At 48.9% G+C, this 14,760-nt stretch overlaps 1 protein-coding gene across 1 annotated transcript; it reads right to left on the bottom strand.

Annotated features, from left to right (window-relative positions):
- Positions 1 to 1,863: 1,863 nt before the first annotated feature.
- Positions 1,864 to 11,718, bottom strand: LOC123027453 (tubulin alpha-4A chain). The gene is made up of 4 exons (XM_044438348.1): positions 11,640 to 11,718; positions 6,006 to 6,228; positions 5,042 to 5,190; positions 1,864 to 2,882 (listed from the first exon to the last, which is right to left on the bottom strand). Exons 1-4 carry the CDS (start codon positions 11,640 to 11,642, stop codon positions 1,911 to 1,913), a joined length of 1,347 nt encoding a protein of 448 aa, XP_044294283.1. The 5' UTR covers positions 11,643 to 11,718; the 3' UTR covers positions 1,864 to 1,910.
- Positions 11,719 to 14,760: the final 3,042 nt, after the last annotated feature.

Genomic DNA, 14,760 nt, shown 5'->3' with positions numbered 1-14,760 from the left:
TCTTTGGCCAAAGCCTCAACTATGTTTTTCCAGGTTCTTTAATCTTGTGACCAAGCTCTTCCAGAGATGCATGTATTCCACTCAGTGTGGAAGCAAATGGCCAGTGGTGGCCAATTGGGGTACAGGAAAGCCTATACCACCCAGAAAGCTTCAGCTATAGGTGGTATAGAAATTGATAATATATTCATTTTAGGCAAGGATACAGTTACATTGGGGGTTCCACAGAGAATACTCCCTTGGTTTCCACCAGGCTTCTTGAACCTACTGCTTTGAATTTTTAAAATTATTTAATTTTAGAAACTCAGTGGGGTGTATTGCAAAGTCCCTACCTCCAGGATCAACTTTCTTTCCAAGAATGCCTCCGAGCCCCATATAAGCCCCGGAGGCATTTTTAGAAAATAAAAATGGCAGGTGGCTGCAGCCCGGCCCTTTTGTTTTGAAGCATGGCAGCTACCCATGAACAAAGGGGTGTGCTGGGGTGGCATGGACAGGCCAAGTGCACTTCTCTGTGCACAGCGTGTTTGCCTTAACAAATGGGGAGTTTGTGATTTGGCATTTGGGGCTCAGACCCCACCACTACCTTTTCCTTCATTTCTTGCCACGTTGCGTGTCTCCAAGCTTTTTCAAATGATTGTGAGCTGTGTGTTGGGAGCAGAAAACTGGGCTCAGGTCCGCATTGTCTGAATGTGAAAACAAAACTTCTGCCTTGTACTTAAGTTCTTGGGCAAGAAACTTTTTTATAGTCTCACTGAGCCCTCTGGGAAGTTGGTGTTTTGTAGCTGGCCGTACCCATTTCATGAGTGGGACAGCCTTAAAGCAGCTGTTCTGTAAAAGCACCCACCACCACTCAAAGTGCCCAAAAAGAGGGGGATCCCTGTTTTATCATGTGGAGACTAAGTGTTTCTCAGTCTGGATATGAGCTCCTTCCTGGACACTCTGGCACATACTGTGTTTTTAGGTATTACAATAAATAGATCCAGAAAGCCAGGCCCTGCTGAGATATAAAGCTCCCCTTGCTGGTCATATCTAGACTCCCTTCAAGGTTTGTTAAGATAGTTAAAATGTTGCTCATAGCTCTGGAGAAGGATGCAATACAGATATTTTCTAGCACTTTGATATCCTACTTCTGTCATTTTCAGCAAGAGGAATTAAACCTTTGTTCCTAAGAGAGCTGACCCTCCCATCCCTGCAACACATGTAGCAATATGGGATCTTCAGTTGTAGGTGTACAGTATAACCATATTTCACTTTCTCTTAAAGTGTGGGGAATGTATCCTGCTTCTGCTGTTTGCACACAGCAGTTCTCCTAAGTCCAGCCAGCAAAGCCAATTGTGCGGGGTGATAGGAGATGCAATCCAACAGCTTATGAGAGTGCTACTAATCCCTATTTGAAAATCTATACCAAAGCAAGTTTTGGAATAGCATCCAAGTTCACGTAATCTGTGAGTGCATAATTTGTTTCCTGGGCATTAAACATGTTAAAAAGTAATGCTGAATAGGTATAGCACTCTTCCCCTATTAAGTGTCCTCTTGATGTTTTGAGATCCGTCTCCCAGCATTCCTGAACATTGGTCATGCTGGCTGGGACTGATGGGAGTAAGAGTCTAAAAAACCTGGAAAGCATTATGTTAGAGAAAGCTAAGGCAGAAGCTCATGTATCTGAAGATGGGAAAGGCACCTTTGTGTTGCAATATGGTTAGACTACGATTCTCAGCTTCAGCTGCTAAGAAAAACATATTTCCTTCTTCAATCCTACAAGGGAGAGGATGCAAGAAGAAGGTTATCATTAGCAACAATTACATTTAGTAGGATTGTTCCATGAACAGCCACAGTCCTGGACAAGAAAGAGACATGTCACAGGAATTCAGATTAAAACCAAGCATAGTTTAATGAAAATAGAGCATTTACAACTACTCCTCTCCCTCTTCTTCATCCTCATATGAGTCAATGCCAACCTCTTCATAATCCTTCTCCAGGGCAGCCATGTCTTCTCGAGCCTCGGAGAACTCCCCTTCCTCCATGCCTTCCCCTACATACCAGTGGACAAAGGCCCGCTTGGCATACATGAGGTCGAACTTGTGGTCCAGGCGGGCCCAGGCCTCAGCAATGGCTGTGGTGTTGCTCAGCATGCAGACGGCACGCTGCACCTTGGCCAGGTCTCCACCAGGAACCGCAGTGGGGGGCTGATAGTTGATGCCCACCTTGAAGCCTGTGGGGCACCAGTCCACAAACTGGATGCTTCGCTTGGTCTTTATGGCGGCAATAGCAGCATTGACATCTTTGGGCACCACATCACCCCGATACAAAAGGCAGCAGGCCATGTATTTACCATGACGGGGGTCGCATTTCACCATCTGGTTAGAAGGCTCAAAGCAGGAATTGGTGATCTCAGCCACGGAGAGCTGCTCATGGTAAGCCTTCTCTGCAGAGATAACGGGGGCATAAGTGGCCAGAGGAAAGTGGATGCGAGGGTAGGGCACCAGGTTGGTCTGGAACTCCGTCAGGTCTACGTTGAGAGCCCCATCAAAGCGCAGGGAGGCAGTGATGGACGAGACAATCTGGCTGATAAGGCGGTTGAGGTTTGTGTAGGTTGGGCGTTCGATGTCTAGGTTCCTGCGGCAAATATCATAGATGGCTTCATTGTCCACCATGAAAGCACAATCTGAGTGCTCGAGGGTGGTGTGCGTGGTGAGGATGGAGTTGTAGGGTTCCACCACTGCTGTGGAGACTTGTGGAGCTGGGTAGATTGCAAATTCTAGCTTGGACTTCTTGCCGTAGTCCACAGAGAGCCGTTCCATCAGCAGAGAGGTGAATCCTGAGCCAGTGCCTCCTCCAAAACTGTGGAAGACCAAGAATCCTTGGAGTCCTGTACATTGGTCAGCCTGTTGGAAACCCCAAAAGAAACAGTTGCTAAATACCAGTAGTTTCTCCCAGCCTGTTATTCTGTGCTTGAAGGTCTAGCAGGTATCTTGACATGTAGAAATGCCAAGCTTGCACTTAGCCACTCAGCTGAGGCAATTCTTTCTTCCTAAAGAGACTAGTTACTCAGCCAGCATCCTCTCCCTCTCACAGCGTAGAAGAGCAAATACCTCTCCTAGGTTAGAAGGCAGAATCTTGTATTTTGCTACACTTGCGTGTGTGTGTGTGACCAGAGCCAGCTGCCATCCTATCCTTTGGCTGAAGAGGATGTAGAAGAGGTTTCTTAGCAGGACAAAATGCCAGCAAAGTTCCTAAGTCGAGAAGAAGCTGTGCTGCTCCAAGCTGCGCTCGCAGGCCTCCCAGGAAATCAGGAGCCAGGCTCCCTTTCCCAGGTAGCCATGCCAACTGAAAGGATCATCAACCACCCCTCCTACTTACTTGAGATGTGGCAGATGGGGAGAGGCGGTAATCTCTTTAGCCTATCCTCAGCCAGAAGAGTCGTGGTAGGAGGGTGGGCAGGAAGGTGCACAGGCACACAAACTGAACTGCCATCACACACAAAGCAGCTTTATGCATGCCACCTCTGGCAAATTCATCCCAATGCTGTGTATGCTGGCCTTCTCGAAACCGAGAATCCAACGTACCTGGATGACACAATTTCCATAATGCCCAGCCATCTGGCGAGAGATTATGGGAATTGTACTGCAGCACATCTGGACAGCACGAGCTGAGGACAGGTTGGCCTCCTCTTCTGAAGTTCCAGCTGGTGGCTGGGTTCCACTACTGCAGGGTAAGTAGGCTAATCCCCTCCAAATGTGCTGGACCACCATTTGCACAATCCCCGGCCATTGGTGATGCTGGCTGAAGATGATGGAAATTGTAGTCTACAACTTCTGGAGAGTATCAGGTTGTCCCCCCTACACTGCTGGCTCATCCTGTCCTAAGGCAAATCAGAATAGCAACACTACCGCCATACAAATATATGGTTAAAAAAGTGAGCCTAAATACATGTTTGGACTCTAGATGGGTCCGAGGTCTGAAAGGGTTAAGACCCTTTGTCTGTTCTGTCTAGTGGCTGCTTTTGAGGCTCTCTGAGTAAGGGATTTTCAACTGGACATACCAGGGACTGCATCTAGCTCTTTCTGTATGTGCATCACATGTTCTACCATCAAGCTATGAACTCTTCATGAGAACTAGCGCTTAACCACCAAACAGGCAGAGCTAGCATTTGCCAGTTAGCTGCATTCACCCAGCTGCTTTTGTTTTCCTGCTGTTCTAGATTCATGGAAGCGTTTTAACAGCAACTGCCAGTGAGAGATGGAAAGCCAATGAGCAGGCAATGAACTGAGAAAAATCCAAGGGAAGGAGGCAGAAGCTCTGAGCAGCAAGACAGAGGAGACCTAGGCAGAGGGGAGATTTCGAAAGCAGTCATTACGCAACAGTTTAAGGTCAGGGAGGACAGTGTGTTACATGGTGTTTGGGCATGTGGAGAAGGGAGTTCAAGGAAGGCTGGCGAGGGCCAGGGTGGCTACAGTGGTAAAGGTGGCAAGCAGCTGAACAAAGCCATGGGTGGGGGAGATGAAGAGAACAGACTGCACAGCACCGTCAGCGGGAAGGGAGGGAGGGAGGGGCGCACGACAGAAGCAGCTGAACACGGCAGAAGGTTTTGTTTGTTTAGAACTTGAACCCTGTCGGGCAAGTATTACCACTTACAGCTTCTGCCACTGCTGCATCCTGGATCTGGCAATGTTAGTGGGGTGATGAGAGCCAAGGAGCAAAAAGGAAGTGGTAGCTCTGAAAATCTCTTTCTTTTTGCACTAAGTATTGAGTTCCTTGGCTGCAGGCTTCCATCTCTCTAACATAATGTGGTTTAATGGGAGGTTAGGGAGTACTTAAGGAAAAGAAGGAATGGCTGTCCACCCCTGGAAGAAACCTCCGACAGAGCTCCATATGGCAAAGCAAAATCCTGAATCCTCCCCACAGCAGACATGCCATGATCAAAAGTAATCGCAAATCTTTGGCCCCAAAAGGCCTTCCCCTCCTGCCTCAAGGTTGCCACCCCTGGGCAGCAGTCCTTCCGCTCCTCCCGAGAGCCTCCTTGCATCCCTCACTGCTTTTTTACCAGCTTCCGGATCCTGTCCAACACCAAGTCGATGACCTCCTTCCCAATGGTGTAATGCCCACGAGCATAATTGTTGGCAGCGTCTTCCTTGCCAGTGATCAGCTGTTCTGGATGAAACAGCTGGCGGTATGTGCCAGTCCGAATCTCATCTAGAAAAGATTGGATGCCAGAGAAATTGTCCATAAGATGGATGCTCCCAAAACAGCAAGCACCCTGAGAAGTTCAGTTGAGGCACAACAAAGAAGAAAGACTATCTGGGTGCATCCCAAACGTCTTAGAATATTACAGAACACAGAACACCCCACTTACAAGTTATACAACACTTCAAACTGGCATGCAGGGCTTCTGTCCCTCAGCTTGCTGCCAGATCCCATGGACACAAGAGGCTACTCATCCAAAGTCTGCCACATTGTGACGTGTGGAACTTGACTACATCTTTCACAGAACCAGATTTGTCCCAGAGAGCCACCAGCTACTGACCCAGCATCTGGGGATTTCCTGGCTACTGAAGCCGCAATGCAGAATCTCCAGCCAGGAGGCCAGATTTCCCCAGATGGCTACATCCACTTCCCAAAACCACCAATTGTTTCGTGTCTTTCCAGCTTCTGTGCACCTACTCCTGCTAACCCAAAAGGTTGAAATGCCTTTCTTAAGGCTTAGTTATTGACAGTAAGAGCTTTAAGTGGTAGTGCACTGATATTTATTTAGCACCCTGTTTTGCGGCAAAGGGGCCCACCACCCCACCAGTAGGATGTAGTCCCCGAGGATTTCCCTGAAATAGAGCTTGACCCGTGGGCTAAAAGAGCATCTGCATCCCTATACTAAAGATGTCAGACCAGCACTACCCAGTGATGTGGCTGCAGAAAAGGGTGCTGAACCAGAGCTAAGTGAGACCACAGGGCTAATGAGAGCAGTGGCCACTGTTGCCTAGGCAATGGCATAAGGTCCATGTGCATGCACTCACCAATCACAGTGGGTTCCAAGTCCACAAAGACAGCTCGGGGCACATGTTTCCCAGCTCCAGTTTCACAGAAGAAGGTGGTGAAGGAGTCGTCTCCACCTCCGATGGTCTTCTCACTTGGCATCTGCCCATCTGGTTGGATCCCATGCTCTAGGCAATACAGCTCCCAGCAGGTATTGCCCATCTGCACGCCAGCCTGGCCGACATGGACTGAGATGCACTCACGCTGCAGAGAGGGAAGAATCTGGTGAATGTTGTTTGGCAAAACAGGATCGAAGTGGCAGTATAATGGGGAGCAGGCCATAGGCCAGAGTGGCAAACATGTAGCTGCTTGTGCACACCGATGGAAGAGGTTTTATCTAGGACACTGGTTCAGCCTAATGTGCTAATGATTCACTAGACAGTAGCAGCAGAGGCTTGCATGTATGGGCGAGTTCCTAAAGTATTTCACAGTGGCATTTTAGTGAGCGTGACATGCAAACTAACCCACGCCCTGACACAATTTTGCCCCAAGTCCTACTGAACCAGAGAATCGGTGCAGCATGGGAGAAGCAGCCATGCCTGCTGGCCAGCTCATGCATCAGCCAGGTGCACAGACACACAGTGCAGTTGGGTGCCACTGCTTCGGAATAATTACAGGATGAGACAGCAGAATCTCTTTATTATATGCACATTCTGCCTTTTTTTCTTACAAGGAACCCAAAGGAGCATGTCTACTTATCAAATGAAATGCCAAAGTAAGCACGGGCAAGGGGAAAATGCACCGAGAATTTGTTCTAAATCCCTAATTTATTCACACTAAGTGGCTGTTTCAGAAATCTATGGCAGCGGTGCCTGAAGGGAGCAAAATCAGTAGCGCCGTTGCTAGGGAATCAATTATGCACCGGAGCCATGGGGGGCTTACTGTAAACTGCCACTCTGCACACTTCTACTACTTGCGCTTCACAGTATTTGCTTGAACAGCATTTCCCTCTCACACCCGCACTCTCTCCATTTTTCAAAGGATGCATAAAGGTCTCTTTGGCATGTGTTTGGCCTGTGCAATGCACAAGACGTGCATTTATTCTAGAAATTTCATAGGCTGAAATCCCCTTTTACGCCAACCATACCCCGACTTGGAAAGTATGCTGAGCAGTCCCTCTCTCTGTCCCAAAAGGACATGATGGCTGAATCCACATGCAGGTTACATCCGGTCACTTTCCACTTGGAAGCCAAGACATTGGAACAGAAGTGCATAGATGGATGGTGATGGCTGCCTCCGAACTGGATCCAAATGTTCAAAGGAACAATGGCCAACAACGTGTCTACCGAGACTAGTACAAATTTGCACCCAAAGCAAAATGAAAGGGGAAGGAAGGAAGCAGGGATGACAACAAATGATTTAGGCAAAACAGCCTAAAAATTCACCTTATTTGCAACTGTGCAACATGAACAGATGGGGCCTGGAACCCCGCTCCAGATCTGCTGACTGATGCCTGCCTTGATCTAACTCCAGTCCTATCATAAGAAGTCAGACCACAATACTGAATGTAGCAGCAATGGCCAAGTTAGCAATGGCCTGAGAGCACATTTCCTAAAGAGCTCATGCGGCTGGCGAGTTTGTGCCAGCTGGTGCTCAGCAGGTCACACTGCACCATTAGGTCAGGGTCAGGGAGGGTAGCTGTTTACAGAGTTGCCCAGCCTGTTGGGCAGCCCAGCCTGTGGAGTCAGCAACCTCCTTGCTGAGACAGTCTGGCTCAGTGCCAGTGGCACTCAGAGTTGTGTCTAATGGGCCCAGGCGCACGGGATATTGTGCTGTAGGTCAGAACTGTCATCGCCTGCCTTCAGCACCAAGCCATCATCCATTTCTCTGCCTGACAGAAGGAGCCAGCTCAGAGCAAGTGCCACTGGTACACTTGATAAGCCCAAGATCAAAGCAGAAAAATGGCAAGAAAGCTGGTTGTCAGGACTGAGGAAGGCCTGTGTGGAGAGACTGCCAACTTAGGAGTGAGGTGCCCTGTCTCCATATGCTGACTACAGCATTAAAATTAAACTCATTAAAGTGATGAATTAATATTTTAATAACTATTGTTGCATTTATGTATTACATGTCTAATGCACCCCATAATCAATGAGTTCTGGGGGGATTTATTAGTTTGGATATTACTATATTATTGATTTGAAGTTGGCTGTGATTATGAAACACTCCAAGGACATCTGTCAGGCAGCATAAAATATGATAAATAACCAAAAGGAGTCTAAGGTGGAGCACTTCAGGTTGTAGAAGTGGGATTGAATGATAAGAGCATGCCCTCTGGATAGAAAACTATAGAAAATAGGAATGTGGGAAGGAGTTCAGAGAATGGGGAGAAGAGCAGGCCTGGTCCTCACTGAGAACTAAGCCTAAAACCACCTCTATGGGCAATCCGGCATAGTTCAGGAATCTAGCACAGGTCAAGTTTTCACTCATCTATGGAAGAAGAAGCCAAGCACTGCTTCATTCACAGGACTTGCACTGCTACGCAGGAGGAAATCAGGCAAAGACACACATTTCTCCAGCAGTCTCTTTAGGCTACAGGCCATAGCTGCGTTTTAGAAAGGGTACCAATGGAATCACACATAAGCAGAATAATTTTTTCAACCAGTACCAAAGAGGAACTCACTTCTATATGAAGGTGGTTATATGCCTCTCCACAAAACTGTTATCAAGGGGATTATTTATTTATTGTTAAGGTCTGACACCACTAGGCCTCTCTGCCTTCACTCCTTCAAGGTGCACCTGCATTCCCCAGGAGTGCATGCACTGGGCTGCCTGCACTGAATTTTTGCAGTCAAAGGCAAGTGCTGCACTGCAGCAAGTAGCATCACAGGCAACACCACCCACTTTGCATACAGCTAAAGTGGCACCAATTAAAGCTCTGCTCTACACAGAAAATAATATTTTGGATAAATGAAATTTTGAAATACATTTTTCATTCCAAAGTTAATCCCAATCCACTAAGGTGTAAACTGAAAGACACAGAGGATGATCTGAAAAGAAATAGCGTTGCACAGCACACTGATCTAGGAGTAAGGCTCAGTAAAAGCAATTCTGAGTAGAACTGTATAGATCAAGTCTATTCACATTAAGAAACATTGTTCCTTCTTCTAGTAAAAGAAGCTTGCAAGTGACCAAGCCTAAGTTGCAAGTTTGTACATTTCCTCCAGTATCTCAAAACAGCACCTATCAACTTCCCATGCCTAACTTCTTTTACACTATGCCTTTTCCAAAATCCTAGCTTACAATAGTATCCATAATCAGCAACATTGTGTTTTTTCCATTGCATAAAGGGGATATAATTTTAAAGTTGTCCAGAAAACAATTACAACCTAATATATTTTGTAAATGCCAACAAAAACTGAGCATACTGGCCAAAACTGAGCTTGAACCTGCAGCTCCCATGTTCAAATAGTCACCCCTGCTGCAGCTTCATTAGGTAGACAAAATCCCCTCATCCTTCCTTCAAATTGGAATCACTGAGCTACAGAACTGGTGAATGGATCTCTGAGCAACCTAACCTGATGACCTGCAGATGCAAAGGACTAATGGAGTTGTAGCCCGAAACCATTGACCATGTTGCCCGGAGCTTATGGTAGTTGTAGTTCAAAACATATGAAAGGTACACACATCCACACAGAGCAGTCTCAGCTCAACTCTTCTCCTAAATACAGGATTTTATTTATATCCTGCCTTTTTCCTTTCAAGGAACTGAAGGTGATTTACATAATTCTCCTCCTCCTCTCAATGTTATCCTCACAACAACAACCCTATGAGGTAGGTAGAACTGTGACTGGCCCAAAGTCACCCAGTCAGCTCCATGGCCGAGTGGAAACTAGAATCCAGAACGCCTGAATCTCTTAACCACCACACCGCCCTGGGGTGCACAAGGCAACAGCTTTCCACACCAAGGACAATTCTGAAACCAACCCAGCCAACCAGGTAAGTTCAGGACAGCTAAGCTCCTCCCTTTGTCTGCCCACTGGCCAGATGTGAGAAGGAAAACTGCCCTCCTCAATCCACAGTTGCTGGGACTCAGCATCAAGAAGTGCCCTCTATACTCGCTCTGCTCCTGGCTTCCCGACACGGGTTGCAATGGATGGCGGAGGCCACCCTTAACTGGAAAAGCACAAGAGCAGCCTCCTTAACCTGACACCCTCCAGAAACTGTAGTACAACTGATCTGGAGAGCGATTTATCTGCAGTCTCTGATACTGCAGGAGCAAAGCAACAGAGTAAAAGATCTATCGGTGCAAAGCTGCTCTCTTGGGGCAGGCAGAGACCGAGCCCCGCTCCAGGATTCCAGCGACAGGGGCGATCTGCTAAGAGCCACCTGGCACTACTGGTTTCTTGCACCTCCCATTTCGCGATTTCGAATTGCAAGCCCCACATTGGCTAGCTAAGAGCGAATGTGCGATTTTTAAAATGGCGCTCTTCCGCTAGCCACACTCCATTAAGCACACATTCATAAGTGACGCAACCCGAAGTAAAAAAAAAAAGGGGGGGGGAGTTGCGTCACTTGTGAAAACGCCCCGGCCTCCGGGGAACGGGCTCCCGGAGCGGGGGAACAAGTTTAGCTACAAGAAGCGCCAGCACCCCGACGGACAGGGATCGCCTGCGGTGGGATGGGGTGGCGGCGAGCGCCAGCTTGCTGCTCATTCATTTGTCCAGCCTGGAAGGCTAAATATAGGACTCCCTCCGTCAAAGTGCGAAGATTCCCCCGAGATGAGACGGGAGATGCGATTACCTACTTTGGACCGGAGCCCGGTAGCCTGCCCAGCTATTTCCAGCCCGGGGATTTGGCTGGAAGCAGGGCGAAGCGAAGCGCCCTGGCCCAGCGGTCCCTTCCTGCCACCTGCCTATTAATAACCACCGGCCCCCACCATCTGAGGCGGTAGTCGGCGGCGGGAGGGCGAGAGCAGGTACATCTGCCGCACGACTTCCCCCGGCGCGTGACTAGAGGATTCTCTCGGCTCCCGCGTAGCACCGAGCGCAGGGAGCAACGCAGCCACCCCTGAGCGCCCACACCCAACTTCCCGCCCCCTCCCCGCCGTGCGAGCGCGGAGCCCGCACCTCGGCCCAGCTGTCCCTGTTCGTTGCACCAACGTGGCTCTAAGGGAGCCGCCGAGAGACGGAGCGCGCACGGGAGCAGCTCCGGGCAGGCGGCCAACTACCGTCCGAGGCCGGAGCCTGCCCGATCCTCCCGCGCCGCGCCCTCCACACGTGCAGCGTAACCCTCGCCAGGTACAGGGCTAACTTCGCTTCGAGTTCTTGGGAAGCCCCTTTGCCAGCAAGTTTCCTCGCCTGCTGTCAGGCCTGCCTGCACCCTTGTCACGTTACTGTGGCTCAGAAGGGAGGAGGTACAGGAGAGGCAAGCGGAGCACGGACACCGACTCTTTCTCCACCGCAAGGTCACGCAGCACCCAGCGCACGACTTCAGGGCCTGCTGCGAGCGGAAGCGGGCGCGGGGAGCAGTGCAAAGCACCCACGACAGCGCGAAGCAGCACCATCAAGGCACGCGCCAGGTACTGCGCAGGAGAGCGGCACTCTGCTCCTGTGGCGGCCCCGGGCCTCTGTGTCCAGCTCCTAACTTGGCCCCTTGGTCCCCCGCGCCCCGCTTACCATGGTGTGGAACAGCGGGGCTGAGATCTCACGCAGAGTCGGTGCAACGAAGTCTCTGTGAGAAGCAGCTGCGCCTGACACAAATCGCCCTGCCGCAGTGGCTTTATAAAGCAGTGGGCGGAGCAAGCACGGCAGAAGGGGAAGGGCCCAAAAGGTGGCCGCTCCCCAAGCCCTCGCTGGTTGTTTGTGGGAGGCCGGGCTCCCAGGGCGGAGAGGCGGCCGTTTGTTTTCCGAGTTGGTTGATGTAGCTTGGAGTTGTAAATCCCTCCGTCCCCTCGCGCTAACCCCTTTCACAGAGCAGCAGGCGAGTCGAAATGAGCTCGGAGAGGAGCGCTGTGAGATGGGGGGCCCAGCCGCTGTCTAAATCGGTGACAGTCGCGTGCGCGAGAGGCAATCTTGCAAAGGTGCGACTTGGCAAGACGAGCGTGCCAAAGGCCCCCTTTCGACACGACACTAAAAAGCACCTCTCTTCTCTTGTTGTACTGCTAGAATCATAAACTTTTCTAAAAGTTTTTAGCAACTGCTTGACAGGCAGCAATCAAAAAGTGAAAGCGCCCCCCTCCCCCTCCCCCCTTGGCGTCTCCATGTTGCTTGAATGCGCATGTTGATTTCTGCCTGCCAGCTACTTGTCTATTAAAGGCACAGTGTCTATTTTAATTAAAAAGTAGCAATCCAAACTTCAGCCCAAGCCTCTTGATGGGCCGTCAAATTTTTGTTTCTCTCCTTTATTGCAGATGGGAGGATAAAAAGGCAGAGATGAACAGTATGGCCATATGGCTATTACTCTGTGGTGGAAACCCTTTCAAAAGCCTTCTGCAAGCAAGCAGTTCTAGAGAGACCTGTCCCCCCTTGGCACACCACTGGGGAGGGAGAGAAAAGTGGTGGTCCTGCCTACTTTGGTTTTGGTGCCAAAGCTGGCATGTGTGTCCCTCCCCTCTACCTCAGATGACTCCCAAAAGGAATGTGGCCCTTGATGGAAAAAGGTATTCCAACCCTTGGGAATACTATGGGTTAGAACTGATGTTGATGAACCATAACCCATGGTGTCACTGGAAAGATTTGATAATGGTCCATAACATTTATTTAGGTAGGGGTATCCCAAGAAACAAGCTGTCTGGCAGAGTTTAATTTCTCCTTCATACCAGGGGCTGAGATGGAAGGTAAAGACAGAAGGAAGCACAGGTAAGCTGGTGCTGTCTTTGTGGAAAGAAGGCGAAAAGAGGCAGTGGCTGGCTCTGCAAGCCATGGCTCCCTTTCCCTATTGTGGCATGCTGGTTGTGTGCTGTGTGATTTCCCTAATTATCCCCATGGCATGCAACTTCCCATGTTAGTCAAACTCAGTAAGTTCTGTGGTGGGGATGGTTGCAGAACCACCCCAGAAACCATGGTCCTGTAGTTACCTTCACCACACCCCTCCCTGGGTTCAGACATGCAAAGCTGGGTAACCAGGGCACTCATGCAGGCTGCACAAGCTTGGGAAAAGGGGCACCATGGCTGCTTTCCTTCAGTGATTGTTTGGATCTGGCCAATGTAGAGGAATCATAGGTAGAATAACTGAAAGATGTATCTAAAGCAATTTTAGATTTGCCTAAACTGCAAATAGCCACAGTGCCATTTTCGACAGGCTCAGGTACCGAAGCCAGGGCTGGGGAGCTGTTTTGTATGGGAGGAGTTAAAGCAGGGATTTTCCTTAGCATGTGTGTTGCCCTCTCAGTTGAACTGGAAGGGAGAGCAGAGCACAGGGAAGTCCTGCTTTAATCTCCAATGATTTGGCCTCAGGGAGGGGCTTTGAAGAAGATCCTTGTCTGAGGTTCTACAGGCCTGTTCTGTCAGCTTGAGGAGCTAAGCTGCCCTGTGGGTCAGTAGCTGTCCATCTCTTCTGTAAGCCTTCTTAGTGCAATTTTATTGAGAAGGTAGTCCATAGAGTTTAATGGGATGTGCTCCCAGATCATTAGGCACAAAACTGCAGCCTTACAGCTCACTGCAACTCAGTGGTCGCAGAAGAGTCGGCCTGTCAAGTCCAGCATTCTGTTCCCGCAATGGCTAACCAAACACTCCAGTGGTAAGCTATGCAGGACACCCTCCTACTCAAGTTCCCCAGCAAGTAGAATTGAAAGCCATAGTGCCATCACAGTGCATAACCACTGATAGCCTTCTCCTCTGTGAATTTGTCTAGCCCCGTGTCAAGCTAGACATGAGTGCCTCTTGTGACAAAGAATTCCATACTTTTATTTCTCCTGAATCTCCCACCATTCAGCTTCATGGATTTTAGCACTGTGGACAGACTTTGTCCACACCATACATAATTTTATCAACTACTTTCATGTTCCCTCTTCCTTGCTCTACAAAGCTACAAAGCCCAAAACACTGTGGCCTTTTTTCATAAGGTAACTGCTCCATTTTAATTCCCCCTTTTCTGTACCACCACTGAGTAATGATTGCTTGTTTGCACCAAGAGCACCCCACCTTCCCTCAAGCAGTCCAAGGCATCCAACACTGTAAGCTGAAGCAATAAGTGCACCATTTTAAAACAACAACCATACAACAGTAGCATTAAAACAATAAAGTAACTATAAAACACCAAAAGAAAAAGAAAAACTACTGAAAAATGTAAACACCTTCAAAAATCAACTGACTGCAGCAATTAAAAACCCTTTCAAAAGAGAACAACGATTTGTGGCCTCAAAGCTTTACTTTCTAAGCATTCTGCCAACAATCCCTAGAAAAGGGGTCAGGTGAGCTTTCCTCAGGAAGAAGTTCCTGAATCTGGACACAGCCAATGTAAGGGTCCTCTTTTCCTTTGTCCTACCTAGGAATGTTCAGTAGATGGGTAGACTCATATGGGAGAAAGCATTCCTTCAGATACACCAGTCCTCAGCTATAAAAATAAGCAGCACTTTGATTTGGGCTTGGAAAAAAATGGGACACCAGCATAACCGTTTCAGCATGTGTACACCCCTGTTAGTAGCCTTGGCTGTAGACTCTGAATCAATGGCAGTTTCTAGGCACTCAGCAAAGGCAGCCCCACTGCGTTAATCCAGCTGCTAAGAAAATGTCACTCTGGTCAAGCCTGCAATGTTGAGGAACAAGCCAGTTGGTGCAATAGCCTAAGCTGGGCAAG

The sequence above is a fragment of the Varanus komodoensis genome, unplaced genomic scaffold (assembly GCF_004798865.1).
Source record: "Varanus komodoensis strain SLA01 unplaced genomic scaffold, ASM479886v1 scaffold32, whole genome shotgun sequence".
NCBI lineage: Eukaryota > Metazoa > Chordata > Lepidosauria > Squamata > Varanidae > Varanus > Varanus komodoensis.
The sequence above is the reverse complement of the archived record's forward strand: the minus strand, read 5'-3'. Positions and strand labels throughout refer to the sequence as shown.